The 23,485-nt window shown below is 33.2% G+C and overlaps 3 protein-coding genes and 1 pseudogene across 4 annotated transcripts; 2 read left to right on the plus strand and 2 right to left on the minus strand.

Moving 5' to 3' along the window:
* Positions 1–510: 510 nt before the first annotated feature.
* LOC120140126 (U5 small nuclear ribonucleoprotein 40 kDa protein-like) lies at positions 511–9,348 on the minus strand. The gene is made up of 8 exons (XM_039155156.1): positions 9,193–9,348; positions 8,452–8,827; positions 8,214–8,370; positions 7,986–8,030; positions 7,571–7,733; positions 7,000–7,367; positions 5,993–6,313; positions 511–520 (listed from the first exon to the last, which is right to left on the minus strand). The coding sequence occupies exons 1-7, from the start codon at positions 9,346–9,348 to the stop codon at positions 5,998–6,000; spliced, it is 1,581 nt and encodes a 526-aa protein (XP_039011087.1). The 3' UTR covers positions 511–520; positions 5,993–5,997.
* On the plus strand, positions 2,140–7,645 carry LOC120140152 (phosphatidylinositol transfer protein 3-like). 2 transcript variants are annotated; one of them, XM_039155173.1, is made up of 7 exons: positions 2,140–2,315; positions 2,513–2,771; positions 2,853–2,889; positions 3,898–4,003; positions 4,075–4,185; positions 5,023–5,161; positions 7,633–7,645. In XM_039155173.1, exons 1-6 carry the CDS (start codon positions 2,175–2,177, stop codon positions 5,137–5,139), a joined length of 771 nt encoding a protein of 256 aa, XP_039011104.1. In that variant the 5' UTR covers positions 2,140–2,174; the 3' UTR covers positions 5,140–5,161; positions 7,633–7,645. The 2 variants fall into 2 exon arrangements, with proteins under 2 accessions (XP_039011104.1, XP_039011105.1); XM_039155174.1 differs by lacking the exon at positions 7,633–7,645 and adding an exon at positions 5,364–5,379 and having other exon boundaries at positions 5,023–5,134.
* A 2,135-nt stretch (positions 9,349–11,483) lies between the features above and the next one.
* Positions 11,484–13,051, minus strand: LOC120140151 (annotated as a pseudogene).
* Positions 13,052–17,141: 4,090 nt separating this feature from the next.
* On the plus strand, positions 17,142–22,632 carry LOC120140178 (signal recognition particle subunit SRP68-like). The gene is made up of 14 exons (XM_039155196.1): positions 17,142–17,197; positions 17,310–17,396; positions 17,518–17,584; positions 17,691–17,801; positions 18,151–18,346; positions 18,678–18,763; positions 18,975–19,170; positions 19,789–19,900; positions 20,606–20,733; positions 20,892–21,098; positions 21,191–21,300; positions 21,595–21,724; positions 21,921–22,070; positions 22,229–22,632. The coding sequence occupies exons 2-14, from the start codon at positions 17,315–17,317 to the stop codon at positions 22,448–22,450; spliced, it is 1,797 nt and encodes a 598-aa protein (XP_039011127.1). The 5' UTR covers positions 17,142–17,197; positions 17,310–17,314; the 3' UTR covers positions 22,451–22,632.
* Positions 22,633–23,485: the final 853 nt, after the last annotated feature.

The following is a 23,485-nucleotide window of genomic DNA, read 5'->3' on the forward strand; positions in this document are numbered from 1 at the left end:
AACTAGACCTGTACTTAATTTGAAATTAGAGATGCATATAACCGGATTTAAATCTGATTCGGATCGGATAAAAATCGATCCGGTTTTTTTACTAAGTCAAAAAATCGGTTTATAAAAAAATCGGTTCGGATCATAACCGGTTTGGAGAGCCGGATGATGTAACCGGTGTAACCGGTTTCGGTTTGAAAAAAACTGGATTTTTAAAAAAACCAGTTTTTAATCCGGTAAAAAATCCGGTCATCCAATTTTTTAAACCCCAGACCGGATTTTTAAACCCCAGACCGAATTTTTTTCGGATAAAAAACCGGTTTTTTATCCGGTTTTTTTCAAACCGGTTTTTAATCCGGTAAAAAATCCGGTTGTCCAATTTTTTCTCAAACCGGTTATACTATCCGGTTTTAAAATATCCGATCCGATTTAAAGAAAACCGATTTTTCCCAAATCCTATTTTAAATATTTTTTACACAAAATCTGATATTCAGATTTTTTGTGCACCTCTACTTGAAATAATAAACGATGACTCCACCCATTTGATTTGTTTTCCACGACTCAATAATTTTTTCGGACCACCACAAAATGATTTTGACATTAGCAATAAGTACTCTATGCCCTACATGATTAATACAACCCTTTTTAATTAATCATCAAGGTCACGTTTTATTAAGTTAATTCCATTTATGATAATGTATCGTAAAACCAAATCATGTATTCTTACCCCAAATATAATTGAACCTTTTCTGAAAAATTCCATCTTATTATAGTCATAAGAGTAGATTATGAGAACGGATATAAAATTTTATATTGCGGTGACACGCTTCTAAAATTTTAAAGAACGACAATAATTTATCAATAAAAAATATAAAAGAATATTTAAATTATATTATAAATAAAAATTTTAAGAGTGACAGTTTCTGCATCCATCCTACCTCGACCCATCCCGGATAATTATAATCTTAAGAGTATTGGATTAAAGATTGATAAATAAGGTCTAGCAAGGGCTACCTACCGGACAGCAATGCCATGAATATGCAATTAAACTTCCCAACGGTCGAGGCAGGCAGCTAAATTGAATGCCCAACACAGCCTTCCCGGGACTTTCTTTAATGTTCGACCCATCATCTACTCGGTGAAGAAAATAGGCTTAATGAATAAAAATATATCTAAATTGTACCTTTTTATTAATTTTAGGTATTTAAAATATTTTTCCAAGTATATCTTTAACATTTTTAACATTATCTTTTTATGCCCCTACGTTATAACGATTATTAAAAAAATTAGTTAAAAATAAGTCAATCGATCGATATTTCACACGTGATTTAATTTTTAATTTATTTAAACCATTTTTTAAAAAATAAAATTTATAAATTTCAAAAACCAACCCCTATATTTTTTTTTTCACAAAACACCTCAAAAATCATAAAACACTTAAATCCCTAAGCCAAAGTTCATTACCTCTGTCGGCCGTCGTCAATGTTGACGAACAATCACCTACCGTCGACGAAACCTACTATCAGTCATTCTTTTTCATTGTGAGCTGCCACCGTAATTTCAACTTCCATCAAAAGATTGTATTCCTTCCTCTTCTTCACGTTCCGTCCATCTAAAGTCTCTTTATTTTGTTGTATACCTTCTTCATCTCATCTCCACCGACACCACTCCTATAACCGTCAAGACCTCCGTACATTTCACCTCTCATTAAGTCAAAAAGAATATGGATAAAATACGCCGATGATAATTAAATTTATGAAACTGTTATAAAATGAGCATTACACATTATAAAATAGTGATAAATTTTGATAAATTTTTATAAAAAGCTAATACTTTGATAAATTTTTGTAATTATTTTGTAAAAGTTTGATAAATTTAATAATCGTTTTATATCTTTTGAAACTTAAATAATCAAAAAGATCATATCAGTATAATTTAACGACCATTAACATATATTATCAAAGAAAACTAATATTATCAAGTTTGATCTATCCTAGAGATCAAAATATTAAATAAAATTTGATTCAAGTAGTTCAAAATGAGCAAAATTTGTCCCACCGTACCCCGTCCGGCAAAGTCGCCATCAACCTCACCAATAAAGAGTCGTAAATTTTGGTTGAAATATTACTTCTATAGCTTTCATGTTTTAAATTAGACAACAACTCAGTGAGTTGAGAAGTGTGACGATGATGATGATGAATTCAGACAGTTGCAGCAACCAAAACAAAGAAGAAGAAGAAGAAGACAGCTCGGAAAACAAAGAGATTGAGAAAATCAAAATTAGTCTTATGAGAACCATTGTTGAAACACAAGATCCTTCTTCCAAGGTACACTTTGCTCCGACTAATTGGTTGTTGGTAAAATTGATCGAATTAGAGGGTTTGGTATACTTTTTTCGACCATAATCTAAGTTTAGACCGCGTGAAATACGAAATTAGGGATCAACAAGAACTTTTCATTTCCAACCAACATGATTATGATCCGACAAAGAGTCTATTTTGCCATGAATTCATATATTTTGTAGGAAGTAGACGATTTGACACTCCGAAGATTTCTACGAGCTCGTGATTTAGATGTGGAGAAAGCGTCGTCCATGTTCCTAAAGTATCTTAAATGGAGACGAGGCTTTGTTCCCAACGGTTTCATCTCTCCGTCAGAACTCGAAAATGAAATCCGACAGAACAAGATGTTCTTGCAAGGTTTGGACAAGAAAGGACGACCCGTCGGTGTTCTTCTTGCCGGAAGACATTTTCAACATAAAGGCGGCGTCGAGGAATTCAAGCGTACGTTCATTTCTTGTCTACACTCACTTGCTTTTCTTTGTTTACTTTCTTTTTCTCTTGATTTATTTTGTAAATTTACAGGTTTTATAGTCTACATTTTCGACAAAATATTTGCAAGGTATTGTTTTATCTTATGTTTCTCTGTGGAGTTTATGACATCATGTGTATTATAATCGTCTCTTGCCTATAGGATACTGCTTTGTTGAGTCACCGACTATTAAAAGTTACAAAATGATCACTTGATTATTTATATATTTCAAACTAAACTTTTTTTTTGTTAAAATATTATCGATCATTTGAGCTGGATGTTAATCTGTTGATTGAGATATGATAAAATCTTATTCAAGAATCGTTTGAGTTTTATTTTGTGAATTAACTCTTCGTTTATTTTATGTTGTCGAATTTGTGCTTGAAACAATATGACATCAAACCAATACTTAAAAGCAACGATGGTGCCAATAGATATCATTAAAATATGATTTTATCACATCTCAATCAATAGATTATCGTCCAACTCTGACGGACGTCAGTTTTTAACGAAAAATTAGGAGTTTAGAACATATGAATAACCTAGTGACCATTTTACGACTTCTAATAATCGAAGAACTCAACAAAATAACACTCTATAGTCGAAAGTTGAATAACACTTTGTTGCGAAATGTCTTTAAAAATAATGTATGTTGCACACTTCAAGCATATCCTTATAAGTAAATTTTTTGATATTCATATTACTATACTCCTTTTTTAAGTATATATGGTAGTGTAAGGATGCTTATTGAGCAAGTCAATCGCTAGTTGAATAATGCTTGACTAGTGATCGTTAAAAAAATTGTTGTTTGATTCGAATCGTTACTCGTTAAGTTTGATAAAATTTTACTGGACTCATACTCGTTAAAAGAATTTATTGTTCAACTTAACTCGTTGAAGCTCACCATAATTTTAACTTATTTTTTTAACTATATTTAAAATTTAGTAAATTAATAATTTAATATTTTTTTATTATTTATTAAAAATAAATTAAGAGTAATCATTAAGTAATGATTTAGCATATTTTTTATTATCTATTAACAAATTATTAATTATTAATTAGACATTAAAATTTGGAATTAAAAAAAATGAGTATCAGGATGCCTCCGGTACAGGAGAAATTCTTGGTGATAGGAGATCTTGAAGGTTGGGGATATGCAAACTGCGACATCAGGGCATACCTTGCAGCTCTATCTCTAGTCCAGGTTTAACACTGATTTGTTATTCCCATTTATTACTCAAAAGCAACACCGATTTGTCCCCTGAAAAATGGCAGGATTACTACCCTGAAAGACTAGGAAAGCTCTTCATTGTTCATGCACCATACATTTTCATGGCGGCCTGGAAGATTGTTTACCCTTTCATCGACGTCAAAACAAGGAAGAAGGTACGTTCCTGATTTCTCACACAACAAATTGTCCATCGACACGGTTGAAAAATTATAGATATTTTGAAACTTTGAAGTATATTATTTATCGACAAAATTAGAGGTTTGAATAATAAAATTATGATTTTATATTCTATTTCATGAGACCTTTAAAACGGTAAAATCACCATACTATTGTGTTGAAAAAAAATAGATGATTTAGAGTACTAGTAAAATTATTTGCTAAAGTGGTTTTTGGAAGACGTATAAATCTTTCGGAGCCTCTTGTATTGTTATTCTGTTAGACTTAGTGTTCCAACTGCATGCAGTACGAGGAAGACGCCAGTCTTTCAGGCGTCTTCCGAAAGGTGTCAGATCATCTGATCGTCTTCATCCACTCATTGATCATTTGACATTGAATGTTTATATCCCCTGCATATATAGTGTTTGAATCCAAAACTTCAAGGAATAACAACAATTCTTTAACCACTCAAATAGCTTGGTTCGTACCGATAAATGTGCAAACTAAAAAACCCTTTCTTTCGCACAACTAAGGTTGGGGGTGCATTCGTATGACTTGTTTTACACGAAATGTTTAAATTGATTGATCCAAGTAAAATTTATCTTGTAGTTTAATTTTTGTGACTATTATCTTCCTAACCTAATTCCATTTAATCTCTTCAGTTGTTATCTTTTCATTATTTCTCCTCTCTTTTATATAAATAAGTTGACAGAAATTTTTTTACCAACCGTTTCAGATAAATATTTGTATACAGTAATATTGTTTACTTACTTGATTATTTAGAGGAAAACCAACAAACAGTAATCTATGAGCCCTACTTTGTGTGGAAATTGCAGATAGTATTCGTGGAGAAGAAGAAGCTGAAATCAACGTTGCTTGAAGATATAGACGAGAGCCAGCTCCCGCAAGCATATGGTGGACAACTGCCCTTGATTCCCATTCAACACACCTAAACATAGTCTCTACATCATGCACGTGAAGTTGCTGAATTTAAAGAGATTTAATAACTCTGTTAAGATATTTAAAGAGAGATGAGTGCTGGAACGTATGAATTAAATTATGTTAAAATCGAGATTTAATTATCCTGCCACGAATTTTCAAAAAACTTAATATAGCATATATGTCACGTGATCGATCATCGTGAATCGCTATATCAATATAATTATCATGTTAGCGTCATGAACTATTACATTAATATTGTAACAGACAATGTTTGATTCCGTTGATTAATGAGTCAAATTGATTTTTATTTTCTCAATTCAAAGATCACATTAAGTGCAAAAAGTTACATTACCATTAAATCCACTTTTTTATGATCCAAAATCTTTCTTTCAGAAAGTGATTTTATAGTATTCAATCACACCTGGCCTCAAATAATTAATGACAACTCTATTCTCTCTTAAAATTGATTTTTTTTTCAGAGAAATCCGAATTTACAATTTTTCAAAAAATGTCAAGATTGTTTCAACCAACAATTATATTGACATTGTAGATTGTCATATTAACATCATAAACTATTCCATCAACATATAACAATCAACGTTTGATTCCGTTGATTAAAAGATTAAATTGATTTTGCTTTTTCCGATTTAAGAACCACATCGAGTGTAAAAGGTTACACAACTATAAAACCTATTTTCTTACAATCCAAAATCTTTCTTTCAAAAAGTGATTTTATAGCGTTCAATCACACTTAACCTCAAATAATCAATGACGGGTTTAAGGACTGTTTCAACCGATAATTATATTGGAGACTTCAGTTGAAAAGGCAAAATGAGAATCGAGTGACAGATCAATTCGAGGAACTCTTCCTACTCTTTGTGCAGTCCAATTTGAAGATCAGAAGATATAGAAATGAGAAGCGGTAAAGAGTTGTGCCATACAGCTTTAAACACTCGTTTCTGGTGAGCTCGGATCGACTGCGATGGCCTGCACGCATTATACCTAATATCGAAAATGTGTATCACGGGGTCAGCCGAACCCGATGAGAGGTACAAACCATCAGGAGACCAAGCTTGATTTATAAGAGCCGAATGAGATTCACTGCTGTCTTGCTTCCACCCAAACGAATGCAGTTCGGCATACATCGATCTAACATCGTACAGCCGGATCTGCCTTTCATGGACCCTGCAAAATGATACATCACAGTGTCTAAAACTTCAATGGGAAGATAAAAGTTATAAAACTCTTTTAATAACATGTGCCTCATAAGTTACACCAAAAGGCAACAATCTAAGGGTAAAGTAGAGTCAAATCTCCATGCCTATGTCCGAAAATTTTCCGTACATGGGTTCCAGATAGGGGGTTCTTCAAGAAAATAGAGAATCGGAATAACAAAGGTGAAAACTTCAAAATCGCCAAGTAATCTTGAGTCTTGAACTAGCAGGTAATTGGATAGGAACCTCAAACAATCCAAAATTGTCACCATTAACATCCCTATAAATCATATTCCCACTATACTAGCAAATCTGGGAAAGTGAAGTTAAAATATACTTCTGAATCTGCCAGTTAAGGTCCTGTTCTATGTCAACTCAGTAGAATCTTGGAACAAACAATACTAGTATGTTACTCGGATTTGGCTCTAAGTTTCGGATGTGGGTACGTGTCCAGCCCAGATGTCCCAAATGAAGGTTCTACGGATATGGCTTTAAGTCTTGAATTCAGTTCATCACTGTTTATCTGAAGGTTTTAATAGACTAGACAGAAACTCGAGCAATTTACTGTCTGTAAAACACCGATATTCAAAAGGAATAAAAGTTAATTAGTCGACAAACATAAAGAAGTTTACTGATTGCGAAATAGATGTTTCTTACCCGGTTTGGACCATGAATAGATTGAAGTCACAAGGATTTGGCAGAACACTCATGCATTTACTTTCCATTTGATGCTTGAAGTCTGCACTTTCCGTAACCACATCAAAACCGATAATTCTTTTATCAGCCCCGGCAGACAGTACAATCTGCTTTTGCTGCATTCCTGCAACTCCCATGACAGCAGAAGAATGTAGATTCCTATGTAAGGTCTTTGGTTTCCATACATTCTCATCTCTCTCACTCCAAAGCACCACTGCATGATCGCTACCGCCGGTGCCAAAACAAGTATCCTCCCAGGGCATAAATGCTATGCTGTTTATGATACCTTTAACGTGAGGCTTATCCTCTAAGAAAGTTACATGGGGTCTCTGTCATTGCACATAAAAGCAAAATGACAATCCGACTTTAAGCAAAAATAGGCTATTACTAAAATGAAAAACGACTGTTTTAAGTAAAAAAAAATTACAGGTTTTACAGATCTTCCAGAGCCTTCATACATCAAAGAATATAATTCTAAATGTAACGCAACCAGATTTTTTTTTAACAAATAAATTATAACTATTACACTTACCCCCTTTTTGTTAAGATTTAGTACTGATATCTGAGAATCACCTGCATCTGCAGTGTATACAGAAAAAAGTTTGTTTCTGTGTGGGTGCCATGCTATATCTTCTGGCCATCTTCTCCCTCCCGATGATACACAATTTGTAGTACTAAGCAAAGAAGCTGATGACCTGAAGTTCAACACAAGTAAAAAAAAAAGCAGGAACAAAATGTTAGTACTTGATTGATAAAATTGATATAAAATATGCTCCTAAATGCCATCTAATCATAAGTATGGAAAATTAATGGACATTCCACCTATGATGATGCCTAAATCATAACATGCAATGGGAGGAAAAAGGAACAATGATATAAAATAAACATATAATGCATACATGATATAATTAGAAGATCGATTATATGAAATTTTTGCCTTGACTTACCCTCTACCCTGAATTTTCCACAAGTTGACTAATCCATCCAAAGCACTGCAAATGGTCCAACACACTAGAAAAAATAAGATCCCATAAAATATAAAGAAACTATAAAATTTGCCAAATGCCAATGCTAAACGATTGAAATAATGAAACATGTACTCCTTTCCGCTACTAAAATGGAAGTTTTCACACAGTGAAAGGCATATCTTCAACTTCCTTTGTCAAAGAGCATACCTGGTTATGAAAAGCTGATCATTCACTGGACACAGAGAAAGACTTCTCAACTTTCTTTTGTGTTGACTGGGGATTATATTGCTTGAATAGGGGCCAATTAAGGTCGGTGAAGAGCGGCTTTCTACCAAGGTAATCAATTCTTTGTGTTCCTTTTGTTCTATAGAGAAAAATTTGTAATGTTAATGTAAAATCCAACATCAAAATAAGTGATCAATCAAGTTAGAGGTGATTGCCTTACCTAACTTCCTTTTAGTCCCTCTATCTTTAACTTCAACAACCTCCATATCAGTAGACCTTCTCTCGGATTCCTCAGCTTTTACTTTCACTTCCCTATTAGAGGAAGCAGTTTCTTCGAGACCAATGATGGTTTTTGCAACTAACCCTTCTGGTTTTATTGGTTGTGGAATCTTAGGAATTACGGATGGGATTAAAAGTTTAGTTCTCGATCGGAGGCTATCAGAATCTCCATCTATGCGTTCGGGAGGGACTATTCCCTGCTCTAACTTAACCCTTTTAGTAGCCAAAGAAGCATTAGACAATGACGAGATATGCCGGCCTCGTAAGTGAGCCAATTTAGATTGGGAATCTTGCAGCCTCTTCTCTGCTTCAGCAAGCTATGTTCCGAACAAGCAGGAGGAATAAAACAATAAAGGAAAGCACCAGCTATAAATTTAGGACCTAAACAAACCAACATTGCAACACACTTCTCAACAAGAAGGGGGGAAATTTTATTAGGATGCATTTGGTTCAGTAATAGTTTGCCGCTAAAAACCTTATAATTTCATAAACCCCATCCAATATTTAACAAAGAATAAGAGTTCTTATACTCTCAAATGACAAACCTAAAAAAGCACAATGGAACATTAAAAGAAAAACCCAAAAATTCAAAATGGAATAATTAAAAAAGAAAAAACCCAAAAATCGCAGGAAAACAACCCAACGAGACAATAATGAATGGATGAATGAATAGACGAAGAACCTGAGATTGGTAATATGAGATGCGTTGGCGAAGATGTTCGACTTCTTTGGTGCGGTGCTCTATCAAAGCCACCAATGCTTCTTCTTGCTCAAGTATGCTGTTTGCGTCTTCTTCTTCTTCTTTAACTCTCTTCCAAATCATTGAGCCCTCCCCCATTCTTCACTTTTCCTTCTTCTTCACGCCACACCTTCTCGGCTTGCCGCCTTCCTCAATACAAAAACTTTTTTTTCTTTTAAGTTGGTATATTAAGAGCGCTCAGATATAACAATTTCGGGTTTTTAAAATTTATTTTTATTCTACCCCACGTTCTACGAAAATATTTAAATTGGATCACTAATCTCTTAATTTTATCAATAAAATTAAATATCGTTAATATAAAAAATTATGATCATTCAACTATAGAAACATTTCAATCTAACCACCAATATTTTACTTTTATCAATCAAATCACGTAACTATTTAAATGATGTCAATCAAATTACATACCTTTTATCATAATAAAATTAATATAATTATACATTTGATTCTCATTATTCATACATTCTATTAATATGATCTTAATTTTAATGATTATATCAACTATTTAAATGATACCAAATTTTAACAACGAGTGGTTTTATTATCATCTTTTAAATTGATAAATGGTCTGATTGATAAAATTAAAAGATCAATATTGAGATTGAAATCTCCTCATAATTAAGTGATTATATGTGTACTTTGTCAAAAAAAAACATGATTTTTTTTTAAAATAATTTAATTCAAGTTATCCCAATGCTTGTATAACCTTTAAGATAAATAAATTATCATTAAACTGTGTTAGAATAATTTTTTAGTCATTAAAGTTTTAAAAATTATAAAATAATTATTAATTTTTTTAAACACATAAAATGATAATAATTTAATAAATTTAATGATTATTTTGTAATTTTCAAAACTTTAATAACTAAAAAGATCATTTTAACATAGTTTAGTGACTATTTGTGTACCTTACTTGCCCTATCTTTTAAATATAATTATAGATGATATTGATGGAAGAGATATATATGGTAATGGGACATTAACATCTCATGTAATACTTCGTCTGCGTTTAAAGCTCTTTCAGAATAGGTGCATATTTGGATCTTGAAAATCCATCGCCGATGATTATTAACATGCAACGAACTGCAATTTCTTTACTCGGTGGAACGAAGGAATAAACGTTTCATGCCACTGATAGCAAAATCAAATACCAGTCATGCTGAATGGACATGAAAGAAACATTTCTTCTCATGCAACCGGATCAGTTTGCCGCCGAGACGAGAGGACGAGCAAGGCCTGAACCATCGTCCATCTTCGCATCAGACCAGAAAGAACCCAAGTGGGATTCAGTTTCTCGCAATCTGTAATAAACATGGTATTGACCAGGTCGGGAATCGATTCAATGCCAGAAAAGATTAGTGTTACGAATTGTTCCAAGAAATTGAACAAACAGACGTTCGAAACAGAGATGTCCATCGAACCGATTATCAAAACGAAGAGTAATGTGCCAAGTTCTCTGCTTGAAGCTCAAAACATAAACTCCCGACTAGATAGGGACCAAAAAGGAGCAAGCTGATATCTTAGTGGTTGCCCCAATCAGCTCACAGATGCTCTAAGAATTGCCTATAATCTAGTAAGTGAAAACCAATATAATAGATTTAGCCTCCCACAACACAGTGAAGCAAAGAGAGTAATAGAGAAGGCAAGAACAAGAGATCGCAATAAGGTTCACGGTTCGGTCATACTGACCTATGTTCACCAGAGACAGGTCCAGAATGCTACTTATTGATATTCTAACTAGAATGAAAAAAAAGTACATAAAATGCTATCTGATGTTGTTGCATAGGCAATAAATGGAAAACAGTAATTAGAGAAATATTAGGGACTAAACTGATAAAAAATCACTATATGAATCTTGTTAACCTTTATGGTTATCGAATTCTTCTCGAGCTATCATAATTTAAAGAGACCTAGAAGGAAGTCGAAAAGTTTCCAACAGAAAGGATGGCCAGATATCCTTGAAACCTGTTAAGATATTCTCACACATATTCTTGCAGTCAAGTCAACAAAATGAAAGGGAAATTTGCAGTAACGCACCATCTTGTACTGACAAAACTATGCATCAAGCTTAAGGAAATGAGCAAAAAGAAGGAGAACATTTTACCAAAGCATTCCGACTTAATGCATTATATTGTCAAATGAACCATGATCAATAATTTAAAACCTGATTGAAATTCTGATCTATATTGCAACATTCAGACACGATATACATAGATATCATCAAATGAATCATGCTTAGTCATTAAATCCGAGCAAAAGTTTGTTAACAAGCATCGGAATTTAGATACAAAGAAGTCTAATATACAATTAAGCACATAAGCAGACATAAATAGTAACGAGTATACAGGAAAAATCAAGGCTTTGAAACCTCCAGGCATTTCTATTCAGATTAAGTAACCCACGGCAAAAATAAAAACTAACCTCTCCTACCAGTCCGACTAAGCAGGGACAGCCTCGACAAGTCTTGCAAAGTAGAACTGTGTAGTGATTAGCCCGCTCTTCCTTATTTTCCACCCAACCTTATTTAATGCCCTTTCCACATCCGCCTCGGCATGAAGATATGCCCTTGTCGCCTTAGACGGCCCTGGAAACAACTCCCCAATCCTCTTTAACAGATCATAATAAAATGTCTTAGGGGCAAAACTTAAAATTAGTCTGTTTTCAGCTAGTGAAGCAAGGTGTGCAATCATCCCATCGGCTTTACTCTGCGGATAATGTATTAAAACATCTAAACACACCACGGTATCATATTTTCCTTCTAAACTCTCCAAATCCTTCACTTCGAAATTCGGCATAACCGGGACAATATCGCCATTTCCAACTGCTAACTGCTCTTTCGCCTGCATCACATTATCACACAATTCAGGCTTGCAATTCCCAATCAACAAAATGCAGTTCTCTACAATTGAATCTAGACAATGTAGAAGTTTTCATTTATTTGTTGATATAAACACTTAATTGGATCATCCGCTAAGCATTCATAAGTCATAACTTAAAATTCAATTATCAGAGCAATGCTAAGGTGAGAATCGTAAATAGGCAAAAACTTTCCACCATTTTTTCTTTCAAAAAAACGGTTATAATAGTTAGGTAAAGAGGAAAATCTAACAAACCAGCTGCTTCGCCTCAGCCACCATGGCGGCGGAAATATCGCTGGCAGAAACAACGGCCCCTTCTTTCGCTAAGGGGATAGCGAGACAGCCGGTCCCGCATCCCGCATCGCAAACGGTCACTCCTTTCAACGAGCCGTCATCGGTCAACATTTTCATCACATTTTCAACGGTCTTGGAGTGCCCTAGCCTAATATCAAGCTGGACTTTATTCACATCGTCGGTCTCTCCATAAATCTTCTTCCACCTCTGGAAACCGGAATTGTTGAAGTAGTTCCTAACGACTTCTTTGTCTCCTCCGCCGACTTCTTCCGCCTGGAGACGACGTCGACGTTCGGGGTCAGTTAGTGAGAGAACTGCTGCCAAGGCGGCTACTGAGCCTCCACCTATGAGAGCCACGGTGGTACTATCAAAAAACGGAGAGGTCGGTGACGGAGGCAGCGGTGGAAAGAGGGGGAATGGCGGCGGTTGTTACGGTTGCTTTCTGTTTGGTGGGGAGTTTTGGAGGGAATGTAGAGAATAATCTAGTGTTAGTATGGAAATGAAAGTGAGAAGTTAGAGACGCCGAGTACGCCATTCTCTCTGGCTGAATTACTCAATCTTCTTCTCCAATTCCGATTATTTCCTTCGCCGGCCGCTGGCGGAGGGATGGCTACGTGTCTACCGTGTCTGTGAAGTAGTTGCTGAAGTTCTGATTTTTAATTAATTATATATTTTCTATCTCATGGATATCAGATAGGATAGCGTTGAACCCCATATTTCCTTTCCCTCGATTTCTGTAGGGTCCATTTTTGTTTAGGGTCTTTGGTCCTGCTTTTTTGGAGTATATGATTTGGACACACGACATTGAGGTAGTGTTTGTTTTTACTGTGTAAAGTAGTGTTAATTTTTATTGTGTAAGGTATGTAAAAATTTTATATTTGTGTCACATAGACATTGGATTTCACAGTCCGTTTATTTTTTAGAAGATAAAAGTTCTTCTAACATCATCGTGCGCAAATTTGATCTTATGTCTGCAGACGTCTTCTAACCTCTTCAAAGAAGTTTTATATTTAATTTTATATTATATTTGATTTTCATATTAATATTAATTTTTAAATAAATTAAATATTAATTTTTTAATATTATATTATATATATATTAATTTTAATATTAATTTTTTAAATAAATTAAATATTAATTTTTAATATTATATTATATATATTAATTTTATATTATATAAATTATTTTATATATTATTAAAATTTTATATTTATTTTAATTATTTTGATTTAAGTTTAAATATAATAATTTTTTGGATTTGTTATTTTTAAATTATATTTAAATTTTTTATACAAAATGTAAGTATTTAAACCACATTGTTTAATAAAAAATGATTTCATTGTTTGATAATTAAGATTTTAAAATATAAAAAATTATAAATTATATTTTTAAAATTTTAAAATTTTAAAATATAATCACAATTAAATAAAAAATAATAAAAAATAATTTGATAAATTAAAAAATATTTTCTAAAAATATCATATAATTATAAAAATAAATTATGAATATATATATTTAAAAAAAATTAAAAGTATTACATAATTGCATATTTAAAAAATCATATAATTTAAAAATATCATAATAATACATGTGATTATGTGAGACTTATAATAGAATTAATAAGGTGGTGTTTGTTTTTCTAAAAAAAATATTATTGTAGTTGTATGAATTATTTAAATTTCAGTATTGTAAAACTAAAATTATTTAAATCTCAATATTGCAAAACTCTTTTAAGTTTAAAAAATCAGTTTATTTATATTTCAATTTATTTTAGCAGTCTGCAGACGTTAAAAAATAAACAGTCTTCTTCTTGCAGACTGCAGACTTTTGGTTAACCTCTTCTACTGCAGATGCCTACAAATGTGGTCCGCAGACTGCAGACCTTTTATCTCTGTAAAAACAAACGACACTTAAGTCATTATTGAAATGTGTTATAATAATTTATCAATATATGGTACATCTTAATTGAAAAATTAATTTTTTAATTAAATTAAGATTAAATTGATATTATTTTTAAAAAACAATTATAAAGGTAGTGTAAAAAAATACTTTTAAACAAATTTAAAAGTCTAATTTAAAATTTAATTATTTAAAATTGTTATTAAAAATTATTTTAAAAGTATAAAATATATATTTTAAATATTATATTGTAAATTGAAAATATAGTATTTAAATATAAAAATATTATTTTATTCAAAAGTTATTTTTCACAACAAAAGCTAGACACTTAAACTTAAGAGGTTAAGTTAAAAAACACTTTGCTCTATAATACGTAAGTATTGAAGACCAAACATATAATTATGTCAATTTTATTAATTGACATGTCACTTTATCTGTTAAATATTAACTAATAATAATCTAATTAGAATATTTAAATAATCAAATGATATGATTATTAATACATAAGTCAAGTTTAGATAGTCGGACTTAACATGACTCTTGCTCATCTCATTGTATTTTTTTTATTTATGGTTAAAATAAATAACTAAAATTGTGGCATTTTTCATATAAGTACCTAAAACATCTTTTTATCCGCTTATATTTATACAGTATACTACCATTTTCATATATATTCCTAAAAATTAACATGCGACATTTATTAAAAAATATTTTAAATATCTACGTAATAAATATATGCGTGTAGGTTCGAGATGTTTCCCCACGTCCACCTCACCAAAACATTTTACTTCTATTAATGCTTTGCATCTTACTGTGGGTATAAACTCAAAATCTTCTCAATAGTACGACTCACAAGATCAAAATTATTCTCGTTCTACCATCCACATGTATTTTAAGATTCGCTTAATACTCATTATATCAAATAATATGTCTCGAATACATCATAAATATTTTAAAATACAAGTGTAAAAGTTTTATAAATCAACCAATATATGAAATATAAGTTTTATCAAAATTATTGTTTTTTCAAATGTTTATTTTGTATTAATCTTTGGTATTCACTATATTTTATAGAGAAAATAACCTCAATGATAAAAAATCACAGATAATATGTGATTTTGATCAACTTTTTTTGAATTTACGAAAATGACCAACAAAATCGCAATGCGATATCTAATTCGCATTGCGATCTCCACTATCGCAAATTCGCGTTGCGATTTTCTAAATTCGTTGCGAAAATTCGTTGTGATAGTTAAAAAAAAAGATTTTGTTTCTTAAGAATTTTCTCTAAAAAGATAGTATCCGCGCGCAAGTGTCGAAGACACGTATTACCACGACCACGACCACGACCACGACCCGAGACGAGACGGGCGGCGGCGGCGGCGCGCGAGAGTCCCCCTTGTTCTCTATCACTCAACAAGGAAGTGGGAAAGCCAAGCCTTAAATACCATTCTCAATAGTGTTCCCAATACTATGTGGGATTGAGCATTACCAACACTTGTTTCCAATACAATGTGATTATTCAGGAAACAATTAACAATCATGCACCTTAAAACAACTGAATCAGCAACCAATTGCATTAGTATCATACGATTAAATATGTCATAATTAAAAGTCAATCTACAATCAATCGCGATTATTGCAATTTTAAGCAAAACATTCAAAAATAATATCACTATTTAAGGCTCAATCCCACATAGTATTGGGAACAAGTGTTGGTAATGCTCAAATCCAACATAGTATTGGAAACACTATTGGGAATGATATTTAAGGCTTGGCTTTCCCTCTTCCTAGTTAAGTGATAGAGAACAAGGGGGACTCTCGCGCGTCGCTGCCGTCGTCCGTCTGTCTCGGGTCGGGTCGGGTCGGGTCGTGTCGGGTCGTGTCGGGTCGTGGTCGTGGTTGTGGTAATGGTAATACGTGTCTTCGACACGTTCGCGCGGATACTATATTTTTAGAGAAAATTCTTAAGAAACAAAATCTTTTTTTTAACTATCACAACGCGAAATGGAAAATTGCAACGCGAATTTGCGATAATGGAGATCGCAATGCGAATTAGAGATCGCATTGCGATTTTGTTGGTCATTTTCGCAAATCCAAAAAAAGTTGGTCAAAATCGTATATTATCTGGGATTTTTGGTCACTGAAGTTATTTTCTCTATTTTATATGTTTTAAAAACTTTTAATCATTTGACGATAAAAGTCCGTTTGTTTCACGTAAAATGTTTTTCGAAAAATGTTTTCCTCCTTTTTCAGTGTTTGGTTGGAGGAAAACTGGTTGGTAAACGTAAAACATTTTCTTGATCAACAGAATTTCATTTGTGTTTTCTGGAAAATGACTTAAGGTGTGATTTTCCGTAAATCATTTTCCGAACTTTTCATTTCAAATAATAAATACTCAAAATAATTTTATTTTATGAATTTAATATTAATAAAATATTTTAATATCATTTTAATCAAAATATTAATTATTAAAATATTTAAAATATATTTATTAATATTTCTAATAATATAATATTATATTTTTAATATTATAATAAAATAATCAATTATATTATAATAATATTTTTAATAATTATTTGAATTTTTAAATATTCTTATATGGTATAATTAATAATTACTTAATTTTAATTTTTTTTAGTAATGTTACAAATTCGACGGTGATTGTAAATGGTTTGAATCAGGTCCAACCCCAACATTAATGCCCGGCCCGACCGATCCGATCCGATCCCTAAAAGAACTGTCTATCTGCAAAGAGGCCCAGCAAGAAGCCATCCCTATTCATTACCAATAGATTACTAATATATCATTCAATCCCAAGGTACGCCGCCGGTACAGTAAATTTTTTTAGATCTCTACACTAGGTTTGGTCGACGGTAAAATGCCTTCCTATTATCGTTGAATTTCTCGGTCACAGATCCGCCAGAGACGTGTATTTTCGTTGTTGCATGCATAGTTATTGGTGTTTTTTTTTGTTTGTTATTGAAGGTGTTATGGCGAAGGTTACGGCGATGGAAATTGATGATCCAAATTCAAACATCCCCGACCAGATCATCCCCAAGTTCTCAATCAATGGTCAGCTTTTTATGTTTGTTTATCAATTTAACAATTGCATCAAGGATAATAGTTTGATGGCGAGATTGTAGGTTCTATATGGTTTATTTTCCATGTTTGTTTTTTTGGCTTCCGTGTTCAGTTTTGCAGCTTCTGAAGTCTTCTCAGATGCAGCATGGATTACGACATGGAGACTATACTCGCTACAGGTAACTTCACTTTGAAAAAAAATATAAAATTATTGAAATATTTCTCTTTAAAATGTTTTAAATTTGGATATTGTTAATATTTAAATGAATAATGTTGGGGCTGCAGGAGGTATTGCACTGCTCGTTTGAGGAGGTTATATAAATCATTGAAGTTCACGCATGGCCGCGGTAAATACACCAAAAAAACCATTACTGAGTCCACGGTCACTGAAGTGAGGTCTGCTACTCTGCTTTGTTGATTTTGCAGTAATCTGAATATTTTTACAATTCGAAAGTTACTTTTCTTTTTATAATTTTCACTCTTTCTCGCATTTAGAAATGCTTGTTTCTTTGTATTTGAGTACACATGTGCATGTTTAGAGGTAATTATTGGTGTCATATTTTCTGTGAAGTAATTAGTTACAATATGTTTTAGAGTTCCTTGTAATTGACTCTTTTTTTAAAAAGAAATTATTTACTTTAGAAGCTTTTCGAGTTGGAGATGATTTGTTGGTCTGTGAAATATGTATTCAAGTTACTGTAGCTTTTCCAAGTTGACAGTGTTACTTTGATTTGATTTAAAATAGGTTTCTTCATGTGGTTCTGTATACGGCAGAAAGAGCTTGGAGCCATGCCATGGAGAAAAGACAGCTTCCAGATGGTCCAAATGCACGCCAGCGTATCTATTTGATTGGTAGATTACGCAAGGCAGTAAAATGGGCTGATCTGTTTTCACATTTGTGTTCTGTCAAGGGAGATTCAAGAACATCTTTAGAGGCTGAGGTTTGTTTGCAATTTGATTGTTATTTGAACGCCTACAGCCTTTTTCTTTGGCCTTCAGGAAGAAAAAATAAGGCGTAAATTAGTTGTGTGCTTATGTTATTTCTTTTTAATATATTGCTTTTAATTTATTTATTTCGCTATTTTTGGTTAAATGATGTGTCTCTTGAGTTGTGTAAAGGTGTAAATGCTTTTTAGTACGTAAATTATTGCATATGCCTCACAACGGCAGTACAGTGTTGCGATGAAAGATTAAATTAGTTCAGTGTTTGTGGATGTTTTATATTGTTTTCTTTATGAAGCACGACTGCTTTTCTTCATATTTTTTCCCTAGGCCTATGCCTCCTATATGAAAGGGAATTTGTTGTTTGAACAAGACCGGAATTGGGACACTGCATTGCGGAATTTCAAAAGTGCCAGGTTTGTGCTTGTCTCCAATAGTGTCCATACATAGAAATAATGCAGTATCATGTTAAAGTAGATAGCTAATATTTTTGCTTGATCTCATGCTCCTATGTCAAATGCAATAAATAAAAATAAAATCAATATCCTTCATGATGCTTTTCCAATAGTTTTTTTTGCCGTTCATAGGCCATAGCCCAGAATGATAACATCTTTGATTATATTGCAGGGCCGTTTATGAAGAACTTGGGAAATACGGGGATGTAGAGAATCAAGTCTTATGTCGTGAACGTGTTGAAGAGCTCGAACCTAGTATTCGTTACTGCCTTCACAAAATTGGAGGGTCAAATTTGCAAACTTCTGAATTTTTACAGATTGGTGAAACGGAAGGTCCTGCACTGGACCTTTTCAAATCAAAGCTAGAGGTCAGTTCATTTCTGTAGGCATTGGTATTTTCTTTTATCATCCTTTATTATTTTTGAGTGACTTGGTACTTATTTTTCTACTGATTTCCTACCTGGTGATTGGTTATAAGAAATGTGTCTATTGTAAAAGTAAAATATGTCGAATCTTCTGAAAATCAGCTTTCAGTTCAGTAAGAACTTGTAATTGTTTACCACCTTACCAAAGGTGTTGAGAGAATAGATGGTTTCTTTCTGAATTTTAACGCATCACTTCTTTTAATATTAGTCCAATTGGAACAAACTAATGATTTATTCAGAGATAAGATATTTGAACTATCCTTTTCAACCTGGAAGCTAGTCCTTTGTCTGCAAACATTTTCATCTATGATAGAAAACCTTCGGCTGCTTTGTTCAACAAATTATTTATGCACTCCTTGAAGTTTGTGTATAAGATGATTTCTTTTCTTAGATGAATGCTCAATTGTTTTATAGCCATTGGAATTGGTTATGCACCTCCTTAGAGCTCATCCGATTACTGTGCAGGGAAGGGAGAGGGATGAAGATTAAAGCTTTCTTTCTCTATATTCTGTTGATGCCTTTGTCAGTAACATTGATGTCTTATACTATCCTGATTTGCAGGCTGTTATGGCGGAGGCAAGATCACAACAGGCTGCATCTCTGACAGAGTTCCATTGGCTGGGCAATAGATTCCCAATTACTAATGCAAAAACTCGGGTTGCTATTCTGAAAGGTTTGTTGTTAGCTTTTTCTGTGTAGGTAGGCATGCGAAGAATCAAGACTGCAAAACAATTTAAAAGCAGATATGGGAATATATTATTGACTTCTCTGAAATTAGATATTGACTCTCAAAAGAATATGCTGCTGACAACTAAAGAACACTTGGTGTCTCCTTTTCTTTTGAAGGGTTATGTATCATAGACATGATGCTTAGAGTTGGGTCTTTTTTCTTTTCAGTTTCATTGGATGATCTTGTGGTTTTAATTGTCAATTTTCTTGACACAGTTAACATATTAACCTTCCATTTTATTGGCACTTAGAGTCAGTATTCACTCTTAATATGTCAACAGTTTTCAGTTTATGTTTCAATATTTTAGCATGTTACATTGATGACTCGCCCTAGCATCTATTATTTTAGCTACTTGAGTACTTTGCGGTTGAAGCTATCATTTCAACTTCTGTGCTGCAGTCCTTTCTGTTTTCACTCTTCTTTCTCCCCTATATTTAAAATGCAGCAAAATTTGGCAATATCAAATTACTACCTTCAATTGAATTTAGTGTCTTGGTCATGTTTTCTTTATTAATTGTAGATGTGAAAAATGCACCTGTGTGTGCTTGAAACTTTTTATTCATGTTCTCTAGTTATCCCTGTTACCCTTCAAGTTGGTTATAGTCCAAACATGGCCTAAATTTACTCTCTGCGTGACAAATTGTGCAGCCCAAGAACTGGAAAAGGATTTACATGGACCTTCAGCCGATTCCCTTTCAGCCGATAAAAGATTAGCAACTTTTGATAAAGTTTTTACAGCGTATCATGATGCTAGGAGCTGTATACGGAGTGACTTGGTATGAAGTGTTAATTTGTAGCTTTGCCGTCTCTTCATAGAAGTTGTCTATACTTAATCATTTTTTTCTCAGGACTAATCATTAGTAGAATTTGAATTTGCAATTATTTTCAAACTATTCATTTCCAATGTCTGATGATGATTTAGCATACACTCTAGGCCAGTGCAGGTAGTGCTGAAAGTGTAAAAGATGACTTAAATGGTCTTGATAAGGCTGTTAGTGCTGTACTAGGACAACGTACAATCGAGCGCAATCTGTTGTTGGTTAGCATTGCAAAGAGCAAAGTTACTAAGCGTCGTGATGACAAAAACGAGAAAGTCACCAAGCCTGAGGAGTTGGTTCGCTTATATGATCTTTTATTACAGGTGAGGGAGTGTCTGTTTTTGGAATGCGTTCCCTTCTTGGAAAAGAAGCTTGTACTAATTATTACTTTGATTAATGATGCTATATTTGGCAGAACACAGCTGATTTATCTGATTTAGTTAGTTCTGGAAGAGATAGAAAACCTGAAGAAGTGACATTTGCTGAAGAGTGTCAACTTAAAAGTTTGGCCTTCCGAGCTGAAAGGTTAGTTTCTGTGATCTCTATGATGTCTTTCTTTTTATTGGTTTACCTGTTTTATGCTTAAATATCTGCATCAACCAGTTCTACGATAACTTCCTACTTTTTTTACTAAGAAAATATTCGTTTTGACTTCCGGATGATGTCATTCAGAAGTATTCTCTAATATCCTGCATTTTGAACGATGAAATTGAGTCTACTTGTGAAGTGATTAATTGTTTCATTAGATTAATTTTGGGTGTATTACAACAAGAGGATGCCTTATGAAATTGATAAACGGGCCTCCGGAATTCTTTGCAGATGCTTCTACTTGGCAAGGTCTTATAGTTTAGCTGGAAAGAGATCGGAAGCATACTTACTATACTGCCGTGCTCGCTCTCTTGCTGAGAATGCCCTACATAAGTTTCAAACTCACAGTAAAACCGATCAGGTATCAATATTTATATAGGGGTTTGTCTTCCCCACTATTTTTGGTATATTTTCTGCGTTAACTGTCTGAATTCATATGCTAATTACCTGCTCGACGCTTGCAATGTTTTTTTAGCAGTCTCTTAACCTTGGGTTCAGACATCTAATCAGTATAATCTTAGTTAAAACCTTAATCGGCATCTTCGTATTATTTACAGGCGATGATCAAAGAGTTGAAGACTTTATATGATGAATCCAGATCTTACAGTTGCATAGAGCATGCAACCGGAATTACTGAGGAGGTGAAGGCTCCAGAGAATCTTTCAAAGAAGATATCAACTATATCATTAAGTGGAGCCGACAAGAAGGTATCATTTATATACTCTCTTTGCATATATTCCTTCATTGATTGTTACTTGTTTCGATACAACCTTGCACATGCACTGGAGAGAGAGAGAGAGAGAGATACGTCTCTTGATCCTGATTTTTCTACATTGTTGTGATGTGCTGCTTTGGAGTGGTTCAGGTGGAAAAATACCTGCTCGAGAAACTCGATCTCTACGAGTCTGCGGTTAGCGAGTCAAATATGAAAGGAGTTCCACGTATAGAACGCTTCCCGCCAGCCTTCCAGTCAGCACCTCGTAATCCTATCGTTCTAGACTTGGCCGATAGTGCTATTGATTTCCCGTCTATAGAAAACAGGATGAAGAAAGATAAGAAGGGATTCATAAGTAGGCTTTGGGGTTGAGTTACAATCCAAACTTAAGGTTTTCTTGATCGTTTATACCTCTACATGACAGGAGATGGTAATGGATGGTAAAAAATCATAAATTTCATGGTATTTTATTCGACTACCGTGGATTCGGATATTGCATCCCCGGATTTAGATTTCGACGTTGGTTTTATGGTCTATGGTGGATTTTGATAGGATATTTTCTCTCGAAAATTTGAGATGTCATTCCATATCGATTTTAGTTTATATCCGAATTCGGTTTTGATTATGTGGACTATAGATTTTGATATTCAAATTTCATTAGTTTTGCATATACTTTGTTTAAGGGATTTAACATCTCATCTCGTTAGATCAATCAGTAGTTGTAAATTTCTCAGTATGTAAATTACTATTTTTGTTTAGAAAAAACAAAGAAAAATGCCACATAGGCATAGAATGATTGCAAGTGAAATAGGGTGGTTGTTAAAGGGTAATTGGAGAAGTGAATGGACCACTTGTTTGAATTATATTTTTGCCTAACCTAACCTAACCTCTTTTTCCTTTAAAAATAAGGTATAATGGTCCAATATTCTCTGCCAAACATTTGCCCTTCTTTTTTACATGAAGCTTGCGTTTGCATGGTCCATCTTCCATTTCTGCTTCTAATAGCTAGTTGAATTAGATCATTTAGCGTATGTCATTTAAGTAATCGGATTTAGGTGTGATTTTAACTACACAAAGTCTAACCTGAAATCAGGGTATTTTAATTACACTCCAATTCTTAAGAGAAATGAGAATTTACATAATTACACGTGTGATTAGGGATAAGTATGGGTCAGGTTTTCGACTGACCTGGCCTGAGTATTATAGTTCTCTACTTGTCACCCGACCCAATCTAGGTTTAGGGAGGGATCATTAAACTCGAAATTTGATTTGATAGAGAATATTTTTTTTAATTATTGAGATCGTTGGATAGGTTCTCACCGTACTTTATTATCATCCTTAATTTAAACCGATAAAATTATATCTAATTGTTATATTAAAGTTTTTACAATTAAAATATCAAATCCA

This window comes from Hibiscus syriacus, unplaced genomic scaffold (genome assembly GCF_006381635.1).
Source record: "Hibiscus syriacus cultivar Baekdansim isolate YM2019G1 unplaced genomic scaffold, ASM638163v2 tig00110782_pilon, whole genome shotgun sequence".
Classification (NCBI taxonomy): domain Eukaryota; kingdom Viridiplantae; phylum Streptophyta; class Magnoliopsida; order Malvales; family Malvaceae; genus Hibiscus; species Hibiscus syriacus.